The sequence below is a fragment of the Ranitomeya imitator genome, chromosome 6 (assembly GCF_032444005.1).
Source record: "Ranitomeya imitator isolate aRanImi1 chromosome 6, aRanImi1.pri, whole genome shotgun sequence".
NCBI lineage: Eukaryota > Metazoa > Chordata > Amphibia > Anura > Dendrobatidae > Ranitomeya > Ranitomeya imitator.
In genome coordinates, this window is record NC_091287.1 from 375,443,011 (window position 1) to 375,468,402 (window position 25,392).

General features: G+C 45.7%; 1 protein-coding gene across 5 annotated transcripts in view; it reads right to left on the reverse strand.

Moving 5' to 3' along the window:
- The window catches only part of LDLRAD4 (low density lipoprotein receptor class A domain containing 4), a 443,648-nt gene that overhangs the window by 39,523 nt on the left and 378,733 nt on the right, over nucleotides 1–25,392 (reverse strand). The window contains exon 1 of one of the 5 annotated variants that reach the window (XR_011314079.1): nucleotides 7,600–7,971. The exons of 2 other annotated variants lie outside the window; for them this stretch is intronic. Coding sequence is in view for 2 of the 3 variants with exons in the window: in XM_069731006.1 (XP_069587107.1) it covers nucleotides 7,600–7,666 (67 nt within the window). In the remaining variant the exon portion in view is untranslated. Of the gene's footprint in view, nucleotides 1–7,599; nucleotides 8,147–25,392 lie in introns of those variants that run through there. 2 more of the 5 variants (XM_069731006.1, XM_069731007.1) reach the window with 2 other exon arrangements.

A 25,392-nucleotide genomic window follows, 5' to 3' on the forward strand; every position in this document is an offset into this window, starting at 1 on the left:
TTTTACACCACCATTTTTTTTTTTTTTTTAGGGACCACATCTCATTTGAAGTAATTTTGAGGGGTCTATATGATAGAAAATACCCAAGTGTGACACCATTCTAAAAACTGCACCCCTCAAGGTGCTCAAAACCACATTCAAGAAGTTTATTAACCCTTCAGGTGTTTCACAGGAATTTTTGGAATGTTTAAAAAAAAAAAAAAAACATTTTACTTTTTCTCACACAAAATTTACTTCAGCTTTAATTTGTTTTATTTTACAAAGGGTAACAGGAGAAAATGGACCCCAAAAGTTGTACAATTTGTCCCGAGTACGCCGATACCCCATATGTGGGGTAAACCACTGTTTGGGTGCATGGCAGAGCTCGGAAGGGAAGGAGTGCCATTTGACTTTTCAATGCAAAATTGACTGGAATTGAGATGGGAAGCCATGTTGCGTTTGGAGAGCCACTGATGTGCCTAAACATTGAAATCCCCCAAAAGTGACAATTTTGGAAAGTAGACCCCCTAAAGAACTTTTGGAAATCATTCTGTATCCAAATCCGGCTTTAAACTTCTCCACAACAGTATCACGGACCTGCCTGTGGTGTTCCTTGATCTTCATTATGCTCTCTGTGCTTCAAACAGAACAGTGAGACTATCACAGAGTAGGTGCATTTATACAGAGACTTGATTACACACAGGTGGATTATATTTATCATCATTAGGCATTTAGGACAACATTGGATCATTCAGAGATCCACAATGAACTTCTGGAGTAAGTTTACTGCACAGAAAGGTAAAGGGGCCGAATAATATTGCACTCTCCACTTAACCAATAAATTTCGTTCAACCTCACAATTGTGTTCCACTTGTTGATTCTTCACCAAAAATGTACATTTGGTATCTATGTTTGAAGCATGATATGTGGGAAAAAAGTTCCAGGGGGGCCAAATACTTTCGCAAAAACTAAGTATCACAGCTTGTAAACAAGTTTTGTAACCAGCCAAGAGTCTGTCAAACCTTGTTTGAGGGATTTTCATCCATTCTACCTTGGAAAATTCTCCCAGTTATATGTCTTGCATGCACTGCTATTCTGAGGTCTAGCCACAGATTTTCAATGATGCTCTGATCTGGAGACTGTGGGGGGCATTGTAAATTGTGGGGGCTATTGTGAATTTTGACAGTTTATGTTATGTTAGCATCAAGAACTTGTCGAAATGTCATGGAATCTTCTTCCCTCTACCCATTAAATGTTCCCCATGCCATTGGCTGCAACACAACACCAAAGCATGATTGATCCATCACCATGCTTAATGGTTGGCTAGATGTTCTTTTCTTGAAATTCTGTGCCCTTTTTATCCACACATGCCTTTGAGGCCAATCCATTATATCTTAACCTCATTGGTCCACAGGACTTGTTTCCAAAATGTATCAGGCTTGTTTAGATGTTCTTTTGCATACTTCTGACACTGAATTTTATGGCGAGGACGCGGGAGAGGTTTTCTTCTTATGACTCTTCCATGAAGGCCATATTTGTGCTGGATTCTCTGAACAGTAGAATAATGTACCACAATACCACAATATGCTGAATCTTTCTGAAGGTCATTTGCAGTCAAGTGGGGGTTCTGATTTTCCTCTATCAATCCAATGAGCAGCTCTCACTGAAAATTTGCTTGGTCTTTAAGACCTTATCTTGATCTTCACTGTTCCTGTTAATTGCCATTTCTTAATTACGGGAAACTTGAAAACGCTTTGGTATCTTATATATAGCCTTCTGCTTTGTGAGCCTCCATTTTCATTTTCGGAGTGCAAGGCAGTATATGTTCAGAATCGGTCGCCGAATGAATTTGCCATATTGGAACCCTAATCGTGCAGAATTTATGTTTGATGATCGGTTCCGAACATATTCGTCATTTCTATTCCCATTGACGTTCGGTGAATATTGCAAAAACAATATGCGCCGATCGTAATCGGAACAGAATTTGAAAGATTCGCTCAACTCTACTAGGCAGCTGTTTAGAAGAAGCCATGGCTGCTGTTTTTGGCACAAGGTTAGAGGATAGGTTTTTATAAAGCTGGGAAATTTGCATCACCTAGCCTTTCCCACAGATGATTGTGAACAAGTCATAGCCTTAACAGTGCAATGCCCATGATCAGGAACTGTTGCAGGTTTGACGCTGCGTATTTATGAAGCGTCAAACCAGCAGCGGAGCATAGAGGATGGGATTTCTAGAGATTCCATGTCCACTATCCGTGTTTCAACAGAAATGTGTTGAATGTGGTAAATCTGCATGGTTCAGCGAACACATGCGGATTTACCTGCGTTTAATAGAAGGCAGCGCTTTGTACACAGTGAGCATACATTGCATTTAAAGCATTGCTACTTCTGGATCGTGGGCACATAGCCTAACAGGTTAATTTAGGCTACTTTCACACTTCCATCGGTACGGGGCCGTCGCAAACCGTCGGCCCGACGGACGTTGTGCAAAATAGTGCACAACATGGGCAGCGGATGCAGTTTTCAGACGCATCCGCTGCCCATTATGAGTTCCGGGGATGAGGGGGTGGAGTTTCGGCCGCGCATGCGCGGTCGAAAATGGCGGACGCATCGCACAAAAAAGTTACATTGAACGTTTTTTGTGACGGTCCGCAAATTACGGACGCATCCAGTGCACGACGTATGGAACGTGTGTCCATAAGTTGCGATGCGTCGGTAATACAAGTCTATGTGCAAAAAACGCATCCTGCCCGGGTAACTTTGCAGGATGCGTTTTTTTGCATAGAACGACGCATTCCAACGTTTTTATAAAGACGGAAGTGTGAAAGTAGCCTAAGGTCTGAAACCTTGGTCAAATTTATCTGTGAGCACAAATCTCCAAAAGGTGCCTTAAATTTTGTATCTTATTTTACTTTTGTATTTTTTAAAATGTAAAAACGTTTTTTTATTGAAAATACAAAAGAAATGTGTCATCTTTAACTTCAAGTTATTTAAAGATTATTTAATCTTCAACTTGCTTAACTGTTCACAATATCTGTAATTCTCATTTCACCAGGGGTGCTCAAACATTTACATGGCACTGTACTATCAACATGGTGGCACGCACTCCAACATACTCCACATATTCAGTCACCACCCATCTGCTTTTACAGATATCTGACCAGACCCCCCAAAAATCCATCAAGTTTAATAAAATCTCATCCCTAATTTCAGAGATAATCTGCAAGGTAAATTATCCAATGATACGCATTTGGCATATGCAGGTTGTCAATTTAGCCAAATCTTAATATCCCAGCATTTAACCATCCAAACTTTTCATGATCTTGACTTTCAAGCCTTCCTTCAGTTTTTGAAGGTCTTCATTTTGTTGTACAAACAGTAGTAAATCCATCACATCAGTTCAACCCACAGTGGTCAGATACAACCCGAGATGTCCATTGCACTTTTCAGATGCCACATTCAGTCATTCCATCATTGTGCCAATACCAGCGTATGATTAGTGAAGATAATTACTACACAGCAGTGCAGAGGATGAAGTCTCCTGTCTAGATGCCATGGAGATGCAGCAAAATACTGTGCGGATTTCGCAGCTTTTCTGTGGACCCTAAGGGTATGTTCACACGTTCAGGATTTCCATCCTTTTTTTTTCAGGACAGTTTTTTTAAAAAACTGCAGCTCTTGGCAGAAAACGCAGGTCCTTTTTTTGTCCGTTTTTGATGCGTTTTTGATGCGTTTTTTGATGCGTTTTTTTATCCTTTTTTTACTGTGTGTTTCCTAGGAAGCTTTTTAGGGCTAAAATGGCTGAAAATACCTAACCCTACCCCTAACCCTACCCCTAACCCTAACCCTACCCCTAACCCTAACCCTACCCCTAACCCTACCCCTAACCCTAACCCTACCCCTAACCCTACCCCTAACCCTAACCCTATTCTAACCCTATTCTAACCTTAGTGAAAAAAAAAAAAATTCTTAATTTTTTTTATTGTCCCTACCAATGGGGGTGACAAAGTGGGGGGGTGTCATTTACTATTTTTTTATTTTGATCACTGAGATAGGTTATATCTCAGTGATCAAAATGCACTTTGGAGCGAATCTGCCGGCCGGCAGATTCGGCGGGCGCACTGCGCATGCGCCCGCCATTTTGCAAGATGGCGGCGCCCAGGGAGAAGACGGCCGGACGGACACCGGGACGCCGGGTAAGTATAAGGGGGGGGAGATTAGGGCACGGGGGGGGCATCGGAGCACTGGGGGGGGGCATCGGAGCACTGGGGGGGGGCATCGGAGCACGGGGGGCGGGATCGGAGCACGGGGGGGCAGCCACACTCCGCCCACGCACTTCCGCCCGCTCCCCCGCACTTCCTGCTGCAGCGGTTCTGCACATCAAATCGCAGTAAAACCCGCAGATATATTTTTGATCTGCGGGTTTTACTGCGATTTTGACCTCACAATGGAGGTCTATGGGTGCAGAACCGCTGCGGTTCAGGAAGGAGAATTGACATGCTCCTTCTTTTTTCCGGGAGCTATTCAGCGCGTCTTTTTTTTTACAATTTCCGGACCATGTGCACAGTGTGTCCTGTTTTCCATAGGGTACAGTGTACTGTACCCTGCATGGAAAACAGCTGCGGAACCGCAGCTGCAAAACCGCCGCGGTTCCGCGGTAAAAAACGCACTGTGTGAACATGGCCTAAAGGTTTGCCTTCCACAGGCAGATAAACTACCCATGACACGAGCTGATGAATGATGTCACAAGGTGTTCGGCCCTCCTTATGTTACACTGATGACTCCCCCACTACAGTTTGTCGGCAGCACATTACCCATTACTGTGAAAAAAGGGGTGAACAAGGTTAACCCACAGATACTTAATGCCAAGGGCTCAACATCATTGAGGACTCCTTCACAAACAGAAGGCTGAAGTCAGTGAGTCTGCCGCTAATGCAGGGACCAGAACGTGGCGACAGATTACCTCGTCTCTCTAGGATCCACTGCCGATCCTGCCCAACACTACTGTAAAATACCAACAAGTGGAAGTGTCTCAACTCCATCCCACCCGAGCCCACCAGACAAAGATGTCATCTATGCGCCCAGACGTGGGATTAGATTCCGATCCCATACCAGATTAGCAGCATTACATACTGTGCAGGTAATATTAGGAATAGCTGGGCGCAGGACACCAACCAGTTGCCACCTGGACTGAACAATCTACAATCCAGTCACAGATGCCCAGAGCGCGTGCCTTCAGTTATTGCTGGGCTCCGGGCAGGCATACAAGCGGGCACAGTTCACAGGGATGAGGTGGCACATGCACAGGGAGCCAAGAGCGGCCACTTCTACATTCACCAAGACTCGGAGGATTCTCTGAAGGAGACATCCGTTCTGTGAAGCCTTCAGCAGTGTCAAGTTTGGAAACTGTGCTAAGATTCTGCCTAAACCTCACCCAAACCATGAACTGGAGGAACAGAAGAACCAGCCCAAAGATCTTATGTGATTATGTCATGCGCTGCCCAGTATCAAGACACGAGACCCCAATACTCAGTCTCTGTATGCGGGCATGGAGGGTATAAGATACGGCGGCATCGGCAGGTGATCTGTGCAGGGGCATACTGCAAACAAAGCCCGCTCTACAGATGGAGCAGCCCTCCCCCTCATTAACCCTTCGTGGCTACAGTGGGTGCGTTGTGAACAATCCAACCCACAGGACATGATGGATCCTGGAGAAATTCTCTGCACCAGTTTTCTCTACATAATCCATACACAGTACATTAGCCCATAAAGCTGCCGTTTAGCCAACCCCTACATGCCCAAGCATCGCCAGAGCCGAGCACAAAAGTTTTATACACAACCAACTCCTCAGGTGCCAGCGACAAGGTACTAAGAGCCATGCCATAGTCTTCTTACTCAGGCTTAGCAACGCCATGCCAGGCTGATGTGCCCACAGAGTCACATACAAGTGCCAGGGAGGCGGGGAGCAACTCCACCACCGGGCACTACAGGGGGCAGCACACCACCACCGGGCACTACAGGGGGGGCAGCTCACCACCAGGCGCTACAGGGGGGGCAGCACACCACCACCGGGCACTACAGGGGGGCAGCACACCACCACCGGGCACTACAGGGGGGGCAGCACACCACCAGACACTACAGGGGGGGCAGCACACCACCACCAGGCACTACAGGGGGGCAGCACACCACCAGGCACTACAAAGGGGGCAGCACACCACCACCGGGCACTACAGGGGTGGGGGCAGCACACCACCACCGGGCACTACAGGGGGGGGCAGCACACCACCACCGGGCACTACAGGGGGGGCAGCACACCACCACCGGGCACTACAGGGGGGCAGCACACCACCACCGGGCACAAGGGGGGGGCAGCACACCACCACCGGGTACAAGGGGGGGGCAGCACACCACCACCGGGCACTACAGGGGGCAGCACACCACCACCGGGCACTACAGGGGGGGCAGCTCACCACCAGGCGCTACAGGGGGGGCAGCACACCACCACCGGGAGCTACAGGGGGGGCAGCACACCACCACCGGGCACTACAGGGGGGGGCAGCACACCACCGGGCACTACAGGGGGGGCAGCACACCACCAGGCACTACAGGGGGGGCAGCACACCACCACCGGGCACTACAGGGGGGGCAGCACACCACCAGGCACTACAGGGGGGGCAGCACACCACCACCGGGAGCTACAGGGGGGGCAGCACACCACCACCGGGCACTACAGGGGGGGGGCAGCACACCACCGGGCACTACAGGGGGGGCAGCACACCACCAGGCACTACAGGGGGGGCAGCACACCACCACCAGGCACTACAGGGGGGCAGCACACCACCACCGGGCACTACAGGGGGGGCAGCACACCACCAGGCACTACAGGGGGGGCAGCACACCACCACCAGGCACTACAGGGGGGCAGCACACCACCAGGCACTTCAAGGGGGGCAGCACACCATCGGGCACTACAAGGGGGGCAGCACACCACCACCAGGCACTACAGGGGGGGCAGCACACCACCACCGGGCACTACAGGGGGGGCAGCTCACCACCAGGCGCTACAGGGGGGGCAGCACACCACCACCGGGAGCTACAGGGGGGGCAGCACACCACCACCGGGCACTACAGGGGGGGGCAGCACACCACCACCGGGCACTATAGGGGGGGCAGCACACCACCAGGCACTACAGGGGGGGCAGCACACCACCACCAGGCACTACAGGGGGGCAGCACACCACCACCAGGCACTACAGGGGGGCAGCACACCACCAGGCACTTCAAGGGGGGCAGCACACCACCACCAGGCACTACAGGGGGGCAGCACACCACCACCGGGCACTACAGGGGGGCAGCACACCACCACCGGGCACTACAGGGGGCAGCACACCACCACCGGGCACTACAGGGGGGCAGCACACCACCACCGGGCACTACAGGGGGGCAGCACACCACCACCGGGCACTACAGGGGGCAGCACACCACCACCGGGCACTACAGGGGGCAGCACACCACCACCGGGCACTACAGGGGGCAGCACACCACCACCGGGCACTACAGGGGGCAGCACACCACCACCGGGCACTACAGGGGGCAGCACACCACCACCGGGCACTGTACCTTTCACCAGGATGAGGTCTTTGAACGCAGCGTCTTGCAGTGTGGAGTTGCGGTGATCCCTGGACATACTCAGGAGCGGGCACAGGGCACCGCATCCCCCACTGCCGCCCTCCGCCTGTAGGAGCAGACCTCGGGTGGCAGCAGCAGCAGCAAGCTGTAACTAGCAATGGTGGTAGGAAGCAGACAAGAGGGGCGGCAGCCTCATATCCTCCGGCGGAGACTCAGAGCTGTGCAGCCGCTAGTAGGTGCAGTCGCCGCCGTGCTGGGGTGCAGCGCGCAGCCGCTCGGTGTGCCCGGGCCTCTAGTTCCGTATCTGTGCTCCCGGGCGCAGGACTGTGCGTCATTCCTCGGCACTTTCCTCCTTACTTTGGTAGAGACTGCTGCTCAGTGCCGCCCCCTCCCGCCCGCCGGCCGGCATGCACGCACATCCCACACATGCTCCGTGCACAGCTGGACTGTCCGCACCTTCCCCCGAACGGAAAGTTACCTCGGGTGCAGGCAGACCAGGCTGGAGACCGGGCGCTCGCCATTACCGTCACCCATGTCCCTGGCCAGAGCCCTGCCCCGCACTCAGAGGAATGCTGTGGCTGACTGCAGCTCCGGAGGTCCCGGGACCTGTTAATACTGCACAGCTGTGACTGAGGGTTTTCTTCCTTTGACTTAACCCTTCTGAGCCAGGAATTTATTTTTTGGGATAGGAACACCTACTATCGTCACCTATGTGGGGGTCTCTGGGACCAATGTGACATGCACGGGCAGCATGAGACCGGGGCTGTGAGACCACCTAACCCTGTACAGAATCTGTGCACCCCCTCCGGAGGACAGCTCATATGGGACCCATGTAACAAGAGTTCATCTTTGGGTCTTGAATGGGACAGGGATGCAACCCCAGGAAGAATCATTGCACCCCTCATACCACTCATTTTTGGGGGCCATGGAGTCAGGCGGCCATTGCTCAAGCATTGATGGCCTATCCTGTGGATAATATAATGGCAGAGCTCGTCTATAACGTGTACTGTAGGGTAGTCAGCGAGGTGTAGCTATACATACACGTATAAACCTACACCACCAGGGCCGTCCTCCGCTTGCGGTCATATTGGGGCACCTTTTTGGTACTAGGCTTCCATAGAAGGTGCACTGCGCCACTGCCTCAGTGTTCATAACTTCACCATAGAAACACTGGGCAAAAATGGCTGCACGACAGTTTCAAGACCAAAACCACTCCTGAGCAGTAAGAACAAAGGCTTGTCTCAGTTTTGCCAGAAAACATCTTGATGTTCCCAGAGACTTTTGGGAGAATACTCTGGACTGATTAGATAAAAGTTAAAGTTTTTGGAAGGTGCATGTCCCATTACATCTGGCGTAGAAGTAACAGCATTTCAGAAAAGGAACGTTATAATGTGGTGTGATGGTCTGGAGCTGGGTTGCACATTCAGGTCCTGGATGACTTGCTGTCTACCAAGAGATCCTGAAGGAGAATGTCCAACCATCTGTTCCCAGCTCTTCAAGCTGAAGAGCACTTGGTGTTTTGGATCATTGTCCTGCTACACAACCCCAGAAGTCCACCTTTGAGTAGGCCACTCAAGATGGCTTACGAAAAACAAAATTAAGACTTATAAGATTGAGATGCCATGGTATGACTGACCTCAAGGCTGTTCATGCTCAAAAGCCCTCCAATGTGGCTGAAATACAACAATTGTGCAAAGATAAGTGGGAAAAAAAATTCCTTCAGTGTGTTTTAAAAGACTAATTGCTAGTTATTGCAAATGTTTCATTTCAGTTATTGCTGCTAAGGGTAGTTCAACCAGTTATTAGGTTCACGGGGCAATCACTTTCACACAGGGCCCTGATGGTTTGGATTTTTTTTTTTTAATAAAGACCTACTCTTGTAAACTGCATTTTGCGCTTACTTGTATTATCGATCTGTAATCTTTGATTTAAGTGTGTATATGTTGTTTCAGATCTTCAAGCAAATTTAAACACACACACACACACACACACACACACACACACACACACACACACACACACACACACACACACACACACACACTCTAACAACCAAAGCTTGTACCCCAAAGTTTTCTGAAGTCGGACAATCTCTCTAAATGTAACTGGAGATGGAGTGGTTCAGATTCTGTATAAATAGTCCAGCTCCACAAGCCACAGCTTCCAGCGCACGGCTCTGTTGTGTGCAATGATGCCAATTAGGAAATTCACATTCACTCATTTCTCGCCATAAATAGATGGTCACAAAATCTGCATGGGTTACACGTGGGCTTTTAGATAAAAGAAACATGCAAGAATCTGCTTATTTCTTCTCAGGACATGCATTTCTCCACAACTGGGGGGGGGGGGGCTCAAGTAGTCGCCTTTGGGACAAATACCCTGCAGCTCCCCCTGTAACAAGTTCTGACCCACTCGGCACCAGGGGCGGACATATCATTGGTGCAGGCGCACAGGGGTCCAAGAAGTAAGGGGGCTCATTTCCACCTACAAGATTGTGTCCCGTACATTTTATCCCACCGATTAGGTGATCTCTCTAACGAGAGGGGTATGGCATATAGTATCACTAAGCCGAACTAGTAAAACAGACCCACATATGCTGGACAACATGGGTGACATTCTCAGTGGTTCAATAGCACCATGCCTACATGTGGCCTTCTGAATCTACAGCCATTCTTCCTGTCTCCAGCAGATGTCACCTGAAGTAGCCCTTCACTTCCAGGGATGTATACTCTACACTACATGGATATTGGGACACTTAAACCACATACTGTAATTCAGGTTTTTCATTCAGTCCCTTTTCCCTGTTGTGTAAAATAGCCTCTCCATGCAGTCTGCATGTAAACGAATGGTCATTCTAAATAGCTCACTGACCTCCGTGTGTAATAGGAGCCACAGTTGTAACTCAGGTCATTACATTTATTCCCAAATTAAATATTCCACCATCAGGCTACTTTCACACTAGCGTCGGAATCTCCCCGTCGCAATGCGTCGGGCAGAGATTCCGACGCTAGCGTTTGACGCACTGCACAACGGGTGCAGCGGATGCATTTCTCCGGCGCATCCACTGCCCCATTGTGAGGTGCGGGGAGGTGGGGCAGAGTTCCGGCCGCGCATGCGCGGTCGGAAAAAACGGTCCGTCAGGAGCAAAAAACGTTACATGTAACGTTTTTGCTCCCGGCGTTCCGCCACAACACGGCGCAACCGTCGCACGACGGTTGCGACGTGTGGCAAAGCGTCGCTAATGTTAATCTATGGGGCAAAAACGCATCCTGCAAACAACTTTGCGGGATGCGTTTTTTGCCATAAACGACGCATTGCGACGTCTGGCAAAAAACGCCAGTGTGAAAGTAGCCAGAGTGTAAGGAGTTTTATTGAAAAGGAGCATTTAGGAACCAAAAGCAACTTATCCACAAAGAAGAGGCCATGCAAAGTTACAGAGCAGGGGAAGGAGGGTGGGGGTCACCAAGTGCCAAGGTGCATAGTGTCTATAAAGTCACCTATGCTTTGCTGACTCCATACACTGCAGAGCCCAAGCCTCTCCTGGGTTTAACATCAGCACAAAAACAGTGCAAGGAGCTTTAAGTAATTGTTTTCGCTAGCTGAGCAGCACTTGCAAACCTTACATCACCAAGCACAGCGGAAAGCGTCGGATGGAGTGGTGTAAAGTTGGCACCACTGGACTCTGCAGCAGTGGAAACATGTCCTATGGAATGACGAGTCACTATTTTGTCTGGCAATATTAACAAGTCTGAGTTTACCGAATGTCAGGAGATCACTACGGTATATACTGTGGCCACTGTAATGTTTGGTGGAGGAGTGATATTGCAATGGGGTTTACAGGGGTGGGCTTAAACCCCTTCCAGTTACGGTAAATCCTAATGCTTCTGTAAACCAGGACATTTTAGACAACGGTTTACAAATTTGTGGGAACTGTTTGGGAAGGCCCTATTTTGATTCTTGCATGACTATTGACCTGGTTTTGTGCACTGGGGTGCAACGTCAAGGTTGAGAGAGAGAGATGTTGAAAAACTTGACTGGCCACAAAGCTGTTGGATGTGTGAGGTCAGTGCTCTTTGCGAAGAACTAGAATGGAGATTGAGCCATTCTCCAACATCAGGGTCTGACCTCACAAATTCATGAATGAGCAAAAACTCCCACCGACATTCCTGTACAAAACTTGTAGAAAACCTTCCCAGAAGAGTGAAAGCTGTTATATCTGCAAATCAAGGACCAACGCCATATTAGTGCTTATGGATTTAGAATGGGGATGTCAAAAGCCCCTGGATGTCTAATGTTTAGAAGTCTCAATACGTTTGTGCATATAGCGTATGTGATAAAAGTACTGGAATCCGCATGTGTCAGCCAATGTAGGCTAGAAGACTGCTGTACTTGGGAAGAGGAATATTCATTTAGGGCCTCCACAAATAAGATTGAAAAAGTTACAGTTCCCAATAGATCCTCTGCTCCTCCTAAGTCCTGGACCACATGGATTTACATCACAAACTGCTTTTGCCACACGTGAGAAGAACCTTATTACTACACACCATGGATGGAACCGACAGATGTGGCGCTCCCATCCGTTCACTTCGTACATATACACAGTGCTGTACAGTGAAAATTCAAGTGATTACGGAAATCACAAAGAGCAAGTGAAACACCGCAAAGGTGAATTTACTCGCAAATACCTAATCTACAAATGAATGCATGATATAGGCTTTTTCTACTGTTTCCAGACCTACAGATTCTTAACCCCTTAGAGACCGGGACAAATTCTTTAAATCTGACCAGTGTCACTTTATGTAGTAATAACTGGAATTCTTCAACAAATCCCAGTGATTTTGAGACTATTTTCGTGGCCCATTATAATTTATGATAATGGTAAATTTAAGTCAATATGCTTTGCGTTTATTAAAAAAAATCCAAAATTTGACAAATTTAAAAAAAATTTGCAATTTTCAAACTTTGAATGATTATCCCTATAATCCAGATACTCACAGAAAAACATTAATAAATAACATTTCCCACGTCGGCTTTACATCAGCACCATTTGTAAAATGTTATTTTATTTTGTTAGCATTTAGGAGGTTTAAAAATATAACAAATTTTTCATTTTTTTAAGGAAATGTACATTTTTTTTTTTTTTTTTTTTTTAGGGACCTATCCAGGTTTGAGGTGACTCTGGGGGTAATATATATTGGAAACCCCCCCAAAAAGTTACACCATTTTAAAAATAGGACCCCCAGACATATTGAAAACTTCTGTCGGGTAGCTTATTAACCCTTCTGGTGATTTTCAGGAATTAAGGTAAAGTGGCATAACAGGAATGAGAGTGCATTTTTACCACCTAAATGTCGCTAACTTCTGAACAGGCAGCTATAGGCGGCAGACTGTATGGCAGCTATTTGTCCATGAATTGCCATGGCAAACATCAGGACCACACAATCATGATCTCTGTGTGTCGATGGGGTTAAATAGGAAGCCCCACACTCTGATAACCATTTATATGTAAGTCTAAGGGATTAAACAATTATGGACATGTCAATGCTGACACTGGCTGATGGAGCAAGTTGTCAGCTATAGTGGACAGCCGGCAGCTGCTGGATTGTCATTTGTCTGGGGAGGCTACTCTCATATCAGGTCAGTAAAAAAGACGTATTGGTGGTCATTAAGGTTTTTTGTTTTTTTTCTTCTTACAGGGGCCATCCAGCCACAACAAAACTGTTTTCCAGGCAAAATACATTATATAGCTAACTCCATATCCCATATTCACATTCTGCTATATGTGTAATTTACTCTGAAACAAAGGGAGCCTGGCTGCCATCAGCCTTTCCCATAGCCCCAACGCCAGTGGTAAGCCCCTGGAGGTATGCATGTAAAATAGGTGTCAGATGGGAGCAGCATAGGCAGAATATTGGCAACATTTAAAGCTTTTGTTTTGCACAAATGGCAATACCCCTTGCAAAACTGACTGCTAATATTCCCCCTATGAGTGTCTTATTTCAGGTGTTGACCAGTGTCATTTTTCTAACACACTATTGCTTATAAATGTCAGACAACTTACTTCTAGTGGAACTTAGAGGGGAGTTTAAGACTTTAATCTAAAGCAAACTTGAGTAAGATGCTCCAAATTTATATCAGGTGCCTCCTAAGTTGTTGCATCTCTGAGCCACTTGTGCTCCAAAAGATACATGTGCCAGCCATGAGCCAGCATAGATTTCAGCTGCAGTGTACACTTGTTCCTGTTAAGAGATTGTGGGGGCTACCATTTTGCAGAGACTGTCCCACTTTTTGAGAAGTATGAACCCTGGCACAAATGGGCAAAGTCGTTTAATTCTTTTAGGCCCCAAAACCAGGGATTCAAGCTTGAGGAGGATAATTTGCATATTCCAGTTGCCTTCTGGGAAAAGCGAAGAGTCTCCCTAAGCAAGAAGATCGTTGAGTACAGCCGGGACCAGCTGCTTGGAAAGCATCACCAAACCAGGGATTCAAGCTTGAGGAGGATTATTTGCATATTCCAGATGCCTTCTGGGAAAAGCGAAGAGTCTCCCTAAGCAAGAAGATCGTTGGGTACAGCCGGGACCAGCTGCTTGGAAAGCATCACCAAACCAGGGATTCAAGCTTGAGGAGGATAATTTGCATATTCCAGGTGCCTTCTGGGAAAAGCGAAGAGTCTCCCTAAGCAAGAAGATCGTTGGGTACGGCCAGGACCAGCTGCTTGGAAAGCATCACCAAACCGCGCACCTTACAGCGCGCGAATTTTTGCCTGTAGGACATTATTGCAAGAGAGCTTGGCTGAGTAGATTACACAAGAAGGAAAACACACAGCAAGTCAGCAGGATCTAGGAGCAACATGGCAGATGTGACAACCTACATGGTGTGCTGCAGCATGTGCTACATGTTCACAGATTGACCAAAAGAAGAATCAAATTTCACCTGTCAGAAGTGTAGACTAGTGGCCCTTTTAGAAGAAAAGGTGCGGGGTCTGGAAGAAAGAATAGCAACTTTGAAACTCAAAGAGAATGAAGACTTCCTAGACAGAACAGAAGCATCTCTACTGGTCACAGAAGGTGAAAAAAGTGTCAGAGAACCTCCAAAAGCAGATGAGTGGAAGCATGTGACCAAAAGAAGCAAGAAGACCATGGAGAAATCACCAACCACACAACTGAAGAACCGATATCAAATCTTTGTAGAGGATGAAGATGGCACACCTAAGGATGAAGCAATACCAGCAAGCAAAAAAGTAAAGGGCACACAGCAACAAGTGACAGCAAAAAGTACAGCCAAGAAGCAACGAAGAGTGGTGGTGGTGGGAGACTCACTACTGAGAGGCACAGAAGCAGCCATCTGCAGACCGGACATAACCGCAAGAGAAGTATGCTGCCTTCCAGGTGCGATGATCAAGGATGTGACCGATAGGATACCAAAGCTCTTGAGCTCCAAGGACGTCCACCCATTTCCACCCATTTCTTCTCGTACATGTTGGCACCAATGACACGGCAAGGAAGGACCTACCGACAATCTGCAAGGACTTTGAAGAGTTGGGGAAGAAAGTAAAGGAACTGGATGCACAGGTAGTTTTTTCTTCTATCCTTCCAGTAGACGGGCATGGCACCAGGAGATGGAACAGGATCCTTGATGCGAACAACTGGCTAAGACGATGGTGCAGACAACAAGGATTCGGATTCCTGGACCACGGTGTGAATTACTTGTACGATGGACTCCTCGCCAGAGACGGACTACACCTCAACAAACCTGGGAAACACACATTCGCCAGAAGACTTGCTACACTCATCAGGAGTGCGTTAAACTAGAAGAAGAGGGGACGGGAAGAAAAAAATTAGACTCGAACAAAGAAGACCCAGGAAAACATACTCAGAAGGGAGGTAAGAACATTTCTAAAACAATCCACAGCGAGGAGATTGGAACAAAACAAAATCCTCTAAACTGCATGCTCGCAAACGCCAGAAGCCTGACAAACAAGATGGAAGAACTAGAAGCAGAAATATCTACAGGTAACTTTGACATAGTGGGAATAACCGAGACATGGTTAGATGAAAGCTATGACTGGGCAGTTAACTTACAGGGTTACAGTCTGTTTAGAAAGGATCGTAAAAATCGGAGAGGAGGAGGGGTTTGTCTCTATGTAAAGTCTTGTCTAAAGTCCACTTTAAGGGAGGATATTAGCGAAGGGAATGAGGATGTCGAGTCCATATGGGTCGAAATTCATGGAGGGAAAAATGGTAACAAAATTCTCATTGGGGTCTGTTACAAACCCCCAAATATAACAGAAATCATGGAAAGTCTACTTCTAAAGCAGATAGATGAAGCTGCAACCCATAATGAGGTCCTGGTTATGGGGGACTTTAACTACCCGGATATTAACTGGGAAACAGAAACCTGTGAAACCCATAAAGGCAACAGGTTTCTGCTAATAACCAAGAAAAATTATCTTTCACAATTGGTGCAGAATCCAACACTTTTAGACCTAATACTATCTAATAGACCTGACAGAATAACAAATCTGCAGGTGGTCGGGCATCTAGGAAATAGCGACCACAATATTGTACAGTTTCACCGGTCTTTCACTAGGGGGACTTGTCAGGGAGTCACAAAAACACTGAACTTTTAGAAGGCAAAGTTTGACCAGTTTAGAGATGCCCTTAATCTGGTAGACTGGGACAATATCCTCAGAAATAAGAATACAGATAATAAATGGGAAATGTTTAAGAACATCCTAAATAGGCAGTGTAAGCGGTTTATACCTTGTGGGAATAAAAGGACTAGAAATAGAAAAAACCCAATGTGGCTAAACAAAGAAGTAAGACAGGCAATTAACAGTAAAAAGAAAGCATTTGCACTACTAAAGCAGGATGGCACCATTGAAGCTCTAAAAAACTATAGGGAGAAAAATACTTTATCTAAAAAACTAATTAAAGCTGCCAAAATGGAAACAGAGAAGCACATTGCTAAGGAGAGTAAAACTAATCCCAAACTGTTCTTCAACTATATCAATAGTAAAAGAATAAAAACTGAAAATGTAGGCCCCTTAAAAAATAGTGAGGAAAGAATGGTTGTAGATGACGAGGAAAAAGCTAACATATTAAACACCTTCTCCACGGTATTCACGGTGGAAAATGAAATGCTAGGTGAAATCCCAAGAAACAATGAAAACCCTATATTAAGGGTCACCAATCTAACCCAAGAAGAGGTGCGAAACCGGCTAAATAAGATTAAAATAGATAAATCTCCGGGTCCGGATGGCATACACCCACGAGTACTAAGAGAACTAAGTAATGTAATAGATAAACCATTATTTCTTATTTTTAGGGACTCTATAGCGACGGGGTCTGTTCCGCAGGACTGGCGCATAGCAAATGTGGTGCCAATATTCAAAAAGGGCTCTAAAAGTGAACCTGGAAATTATAGGCCAGTAAGTCTAACCTCTGTTGGTAAAATATTTGAAGGGTTTCTGAGGGATGTTATTCTGGATCATCTCAATGAGAATAACTGTTTCAATCCATATCAGCATGGGTTTATGAGAAATCGCTCCTGTCAAACCAATCTAATCAGTTTTTATGAAGAGGTAAGCTATAGACTGGACCACGGTGAGTCATTGGACGTGGTATATCTCGATTTTTCCAAAGCGTTTGATACCGTGCCGCACAAGAGGTTGGTACACAAAATGAGAATGCTTGGTCTGGGGGAAAATGTGTGTAAATGGGTTAGTAACTGGCTTAGTGATAGAAAGGAGAGGGTGGTTATAAATGGTATAGTCTCTAACTGGGTCGCTGTGACCAGTGGGGTACCGCAGGGTTCGGTATTGGGACCTGTTCTCTTCAACATATTCATTAATGATCTGGTAGAAGGTTTACACAGTAAAATATCGATATTTGCAGATGATACAAAACTATGTAAAGCAGTTAATACAAGAGAAGATCGTATTCTGCTACAGATGGATCTGGATAGGTTGGAAACTTGGGCTGAAAGGTGGCAGATGAGGTTTAACAATGATAAATGTAAGGTTATACACATGGGAAGAAGGAATCAATATCACCATTACACACTGAATGGGAAACCACTGGGTAAATCTGACAGGGAGAAGGACTTGGGGATCCTAGTTAATGATAAACTTACCTGGAGCAGCCAGTGCCAGGCAGCAGCTGCCAAGGCAAACAGGATCATGGGGTGCATTAAAAGAGGTCTGGATACACATGATGAGAGCATTATACTGCCTCTGTACAAATCCCTAGTTAGACCGCACATGGAGTACTGTGTCCAGTTTTGGGCACCGGTGCTCAGGAAGGATATAATGGAACTAGAGAGAGTACAAAGGAGGGCAACAAAATAAATAAAGGGGATGGGAGAACTACAATACCTAGATAGATTAGCGAAATTAGGATTATTTAGTCTAGAAAAAAGACGACTGAGGGGCGATCTAATAACCATGTATAAGTATATAAGGGGACAATACAAATATCTCGCTGAGGATTTGTTTATACCAAGGAAGGTGACGGGCACAAGGGGGCATTCTTTGCGTCTGGAGGAGAAAAGGTTTTTCCACCAACATAGAAGAGGATTCTTTACTGTTAGGGCAGTGAGAATCTGGAATTGCTTGCCTGAGGAGGTGGTGATGGCGAACTCAGTCGAGGGGTTCAAGAGAGGCCTGGATGTCTTCCTGGAGCAGAACAATATTGTATCATACAATTATTAGGTTCTGTAGAAGGACGTAGATCTGGGGATTTATTCTGATGGAATATAGGCTGAACTGGATGGACAAATGTCTTTTTTCGGCCTTACTAACTATGTTACTATGTTACTATGTATTTCACAAAGGCAATAATGCTGTAGAGCTGTGATGGGGCTAAAACCATCATCTACATTTTGGTGTTAATAGTGGTTGGATGCAATGTGTTAGAAACCACAAATTGAAACCAAACAGTAAAGAGAACATACACCCTTGTCATCACCGCTCTTTTCACCATTTGGTTTAAATCCGTTTCTTGTCACCAGCATGTGGGGCAGCAGTCGGAGCAGCAACCCTTCATTCTCACAAATATGGAGTTGTGCAAGGTCACAACCCAAGCAGGTGAGCATATACAATCCTTTGCCCATTGTATCCTATATTGAGGGTAACACTTTCATCACCCCTTTCTTATAAATCACATTAAGTCACCTTATGCAAAGGTTATATCCATTGCTCAAATTATCTGCCTTCAGTCACAGTGGAAACCTGTCCTCCCATAGGATGTTCTTGACAGTGGCCATCAGTATTGGTGGTAACACTTCTCTTGCATGACGCAGCTCAATGTGGTGCACCAGCATTTGTAGTGGAGGAATAAAGACTTACGTTACAACGTGAAATTCCATGACCCTACCAGTAACTCATAAGCTTCTCGCTTTTTGTGACAGTCCCAGCTATGGTGATGACAGCAGTTGCACAGAGCCATAACATGGGGCACATGGAAGTCTATGAAGCCACAGATGTAGCCTTCACTTGAGAAGCCAATTTGTATAATTAAGTACAGAGCTACCCTTTTTTGCATGGGAATACCTTTGTAATGTTAAGAAAAGGCTACATGTATATATGGTAATGTGCCTCTGATTCATATACAATCCAACATAAGGGGAGGGACAGTAACAATGGCGCATGCACTGCCTAGCACAGAGCTGCTCAGACTCTGCGCCGTTCTGTCTATACACATCACACACTGCAGTGTGCATCTCGGCTTTGGGAAAATGGCCGCCGCGATCTCTTCTGCCCACGCGTGGCATCCCGCGGCCATTTTCCTGAAGCCCCGTGCAGCAGAGCACTCCATCTGCGCACGCGCGGCCCCAGGAAGATGGCCGCCCCCACCGATTAAAGGGATAACAGCGCAGATCGCGCGCTGTTTCTTCACGTGCGTGCAGGGAATTCGGAACTTGGACATGTGCACACCACTACGCCACCAATGGAAAGCTGGGGAAGAAAAGAGCGATGTCACCACGCCCACCTGACCAGACCAGCCTGATTGACAGGCGAAAACGGCGACTTTGGTAATGTATTTCTCAGCATAGGTGGGGAATCAGGGTACACTACATACACTATAGTAACGCACAGCACAGGCCCTATTTAACAGTATTTATATCTCAATCTGAAAAAACGGGGTGACAGGTTCCCTTTAACTAGGTTGCCCAGGCTTGTTGGAAAAGTCTGCAGTCACCAACTGCAGAATCGTGAAAGTGTGAAATTGGGTCTGAAGGGAACCATCGTTGTGGAGTGCGCGACAAGCAGACTTTTAAGAAGTTATCCAGGACTTATTATTGTGTTTTAGGATCAAGTACCAACAGGCAGGTAGTTACTAACTACCTGAGCGCTCTGCATAGGGATGAACTCAGCTGATTCCCCAGCTTCATTTCCCCTCTAATCAACAGTGCAGTCACCAGGCAGTGAGAGACGGCTGTCAATCAGCATGCCATTGCCAGTCACACCTTATCAACAGAGCAAAGTGGCAGAGAAGACGCTGCTCTGTCGACATGACGTCATCAGAGGCTCTGCTTGTTGTGACGCTCTTTGCCAGCTGAGACAACGCCGGGCAGAGCAAGCGGGCAGCAGTTAGCAGCTACCTGCCAGTATGTTCTTATATCCATGTGCAAAAATAATAAGTCCCAAATAGCCCCACACAATGGTCCTCTGGGGAATTTAGATATGCAAACAGCTTCCAGGAGTTCTAGTGTCATTTATTGGGGCTAGCAATCGTAAAAGTCAATATATCTTTACCACATGACTATGGATTAAAAGCCAAACTACAACCCCTGGCAAAAATTATGGAATCACCGGCCTTGGAGGATGTTCATTCAGTTTAATTTTGTAGAAAAAAAGCAGATCACAGACATGGCACACAACTAAAGTCATTTCAAATGGCAACTTTCTGGCTTTAAGAAACACAAAGAAATCTAGAACTAAAAATGTGGTAGTCAGTAATTGTTACTTTTTTTAACCAAGCATAGGGGAAAAATTATGGAATCACTCAATTATGATTAAAAAAAATTATGGAATCATGACAAAAAAAAAAAAAAAAAAACACTCCAATACATCACTAGTATTTTGTTGCACCACTTCTAGCTTTTATAACAGCTTGCAGTCTCTGAGGCATGGACTTAGAGAAAGTTGGAGCCAGATTGATGAAGAGTACTGTTTGACACTCATTGATTGCTGTTGCCAGATCAGCTTTGCAGGTTGGAGCCTTGTCATGGACCATTTTCTTCGACTTCCACCAAAGATTTTCAATTGGATTGAGATCCGGACTATTTGCAGGCCATGACATTGACCTTATGTGTCTTTTTTCAAGGAATGTTATCACAGTTTTTGCTCTATGGCAGGATGCATTATCATCTTGAAAAATGATTTCATCATCCCCAAACATCCTTCCATGGAATGGGATAAGAAAAGTGTCCAAAATATCAACATAAACTTGTGCATTTATTGAAGATGTAATGACAGCTATCTCCCTAGTGCCTTTACCTGACATGCAGCCCAATATAATCCATGACTGGAAATGTGCATGTTCTCTTCAGGCAGTCATCTTTATAAATCTCATAGGAACGGCAGCAAACAAAAGTTTCAGCATCATCACCTTGCCCAATGCAGATTCGTGATTCATCACTGAATATGACTTTCATCCAGTCATCCACAGTCCACGATTGCTTTTCCTTAGCACATTGTAACCTTGTTTAGCTTTTCTGTATGTAAATCCCATTTCCTTTAAGCGGTTTCTTACCGTTCAGTAACAGGTTGAGTCCAGTTTCCACCCATTCCTTCCTCATTTGTTTTGTTGTGCATTTCCTGTTTTGGAGACATATTGCTTTAAGTTTCCGCTCTTGACACTTTGATGTCTTCCTTGGTCTACCAGTATGTTTGCCTTTAACAACCTTCCCATGTTTGAATTTGGTCCAGATTTTAGACAGCTGACTGAACCACCAACATCTTTTGCAACATTGGGTGATGATTTACCCTCTTTTAGAGTTTACTAATCCTCTCCTTTGTTTCAATTGACATCACTCGTGTTGGAGCCATGATTCATGTCCGTCTACTTGGTGCAACAGCTCTCCACGGTGTGATCACTCCTTTTTAGATGCAGACTAATGAGCAGATCTAAATTTGATGCAGGTGTTATTTTTAGGTCTGAAAATTAACAGGGCGATTCAATAATTTTTTCAACAGAATTGAGTGATTCCGTTATTTTTCCCCTAGGCTTGGTTAAAAAAAGTAACCATTACTGACTACCACATTTTTTGTTCTTGATTTCTTTTAGTGTTTCTTAAAGCCAGAAAGTTGCCATTTGAAATGACTTTAGTTTTGTGCCATGTCTGGGATCTGCTTTTTTTCTACAAAATTAAACAACTGAATGAACATCCTCCAAGGCTGGTGATTCCATAGTTTTTGCCAGGGGTTGTAGACAGCAGTTTTCAGAACCATTTGCCCCTCATGTGCATTTATCCCCTGGTGCTAGCAGGCAGTTATATGGACATAATTATGGGATTTGCATACTTGGTCATGTGATGACTAGTCTCCTCCAGTTCCTCTCAATTCTCTTCTATTGAGAAGCCAAACGCACCTAGTCAGCACGTGACTAAGTAAATTGCATATATTTACTGACCATGCCCATATGGAATACAGGAGGATTAGGACATTGGAAGCAGTCATGATTCAGCAGTCGGGGTGACTGCAGACTTATCAAGCCTGGACAACAACAAGGGTCAGTTCACAAGTAAAGGTACCTTCACACTCAGCGACGCTGCAGCGATACCGACAACGATGTCGATCGCTGCAGCGTCGCTGTTTGGTCGCTGGAGAGCTGTCACACAGACAGCTCTCCAGCGACCAACGATCCCGAGGTCCCCGGGTAACCAGGGTAAACATCGGGTTACTAAGTGCAGGGCCGCGCTTAGTAACCCGATGTTTACCCTGGTTAACAGCGTAAAAGTAAAAAAAACAAACACTACATACTTACCTTCCACTGTCTGTCCCCGGCGCTCAGCTTCTCTGCACTCCTCCTGCACTGACTGTGAGCACAGCAGCCAGAAAGCAGAGCGGTGACATCACCGCTCTGCTTTCCGGCTGACCGACGCTCACAGCCAGTACAGGAGGAGTGCAGAGCACAGCGCCGGGGACAGAGAGCGGTAGGTATGTAGTGTGTTTTTTTTTTACTTTTACACTGGTAACCAGGGTAAACATCGGGTTACTAAGCGCGGCCCTGCGCTTAGTAACCCGATGTTTACCCTGGTTACCAGTGAAGACATCGCTGGATCGGTGTCACACACGCCGATCCAGCGATGTCTGCAGGGAGTCCAGCGACGAAATAAAGTGCTGGACTTTCCTCAGCGACCAACGATCTCCCAGCAGGGCCTGATCATTGGTCGCTGTCACACAGAACGATTTCATTAACGATATCGTTGCTACGTCACAAAAAGCAACAATATCGTTAACTATATCGTTATGTGTGAAGGTACCTTAACAGTAAAGTCTGTGGGTCAGGTCATATTATAACTAAAGTACCAAGACCTTAGACATGTACGCATATTATAAAAAAAAACTATTAAAGTCCCTTTAAAAGTAACATGTCCCAGAATTAGTCTACTTCCTTAAGTACATGCGCCTGTGAAAAGACACACGGCATCCTGTTATGGCTATGCAGCTGTTTTATAAATGGGTGGAGAGCATATGAGGCACAGAAGAGCCATTACAGCCCTACAGAATAAGTACATTTACTTGAGATGAAGCAGAGAGAAGGGAATTATTTGGCTGTTGATTCTGAGAGCATTCCTGCAGCTCATAAAGCAGCCTCTTGTCTGTATATCCCAGCTGGAAGCTAGACAGTGCAGCCACAACAGAAAAATCAAGAAAAACATGATGAGGAGAGAATACTAAGAAGCCGCATCACATCCAGCAGATATGAAAACGGCTCCTTCTACCAGTTCATTGCCTCAATGACATCGGACTATGGAACAGAAACAATGAGAAACCATCCCCATGTATCACTGCCAGAGGAAAGATACTCTGAAGATCCACATTTTTCTTTTTATTTCAGTTTACTATAAAACAACTACACTTGACCACTCCTCGACTTCTATACACAAGTTCATAGCAGAAACACAACCTCAATCTAAGACTACGGAGAGAAAAATGGGTAACAGACATGCAGGTGTGTGTGCCAAATATACATACGCCTGGCCTCTCTACGTTTTGTTCTCCACCAATAGTAGCTAATTTGTCATGAACATGCACAAAGCAGGAAAAGTTGAGGAATTATGGAAACAAGACTGACCGGTCAATGATACAAATGATTAAGGAAATATTTTCAAAACATCAATTTATTCAGTGTCAAGTATGAGCACCACAGGCAAATGAGCTCTAAAATTACTGGCCGTCATCCCAAGACACAAAGGGAAATTCGAATAGAGGTCTGTCCTGTCCAATAGTCTCCATTGCATTTTTTCTTTGCTCCATGATGGCTTTTAAGAGAGCTGGCATCAGGTCAAAAGAACACCTGTAGCTGGACATCTGGTTTGTAGCCCAAAATCATGGAGGCACCACCTGAAGGTTTGTGTAGTCACTGATGCTTGAGGCTAGGCATGTGACATCCAATTTCACTTGCAGAACAAAACTTTTGTTTAAAGGGTCCCAAGAGCAGTTTTTCAACATTAAGTTGCGGGCGCTACTGTGAGCAGCCTGCGTGGCCTAAACATGCTGCCATGACCTGCAGCATCTCGGGACTTTTCTCCCGTCGAGCACATCTGGGACATCATTGGTCAGCAAATACAAAAAGGGAGTTGCCAGCAGAGGATCTTTATGTTATGCCCAACTGGCAGAACATGTGACACTCAATACAGAATTTGTCGAGACTGAGAACTGTGTTTATTTTTCATCACTTGCATATCATTAACATCTATTAAAATCTGCGATTTTTGAAATTCAACTACATTTCCTCCTCCATCTTGCAACCAATGTTGAGGAATATATATGTGCTTGTGACTACACAAACAGTATTAGAAGGCCAAATGAAGGCCAGATTACTCGTACAAAGTAACATCTGTTTGACAGTTCTAGATAGAGTCGTGCCTTGTCATACACTGGGGTCTTTCAGAAAAGCCTATTGACCTAGCATCCTAGTAATAGGATCCATTTATTTTGACTTTGTAAGAAAAAACAAGGGGAAACAAAGTATCAAGAGGGAGCTACAGACTGAAAAAGAGAAATATATAGGTGACCAGACTTTCCCTAGTGAGATACTCACAGCAGTGCCCTTTTCACCATGGTGCTGCAGGTGTCCACACCCTTCTGCTTTTTTTCAGTCTAAATTAGAGAAGTCAAGAATTTTTAATTTTTTTGTGTGTATTTTGTGATGTTGGCCAAGAAAATGGGTCTGCACCGCTCTGAGTATGAAGAAGTTAGTGGTTAAGGGTTGCATTAACCCACTCAGACAATTTTTAGTCTTTACTGCTTTGCTTTTCCTTATTTTTTTTCCAGAAATTTTTTTTTTGTTTTCATTCCTCCTTCAAAATAGCCGTATGAGGGCCTTTTTTGGGGTTAAGTTATAACTTTGAATGACACTTGACTTTTTCATACAAGGAGGCCGAGAAGCCTCCAACACTGCCGGTCAGATCGCTGATCTGACACGGCTATGCAAAGTGTCACCGATCTGACTGTATACAGTGATGTCCCACCCTGGGACAATAAAGTAAAAAAATATATATACTGAATACAAATATTTTTAAAAAATTCCTATGTACGGTAATTAAAATATT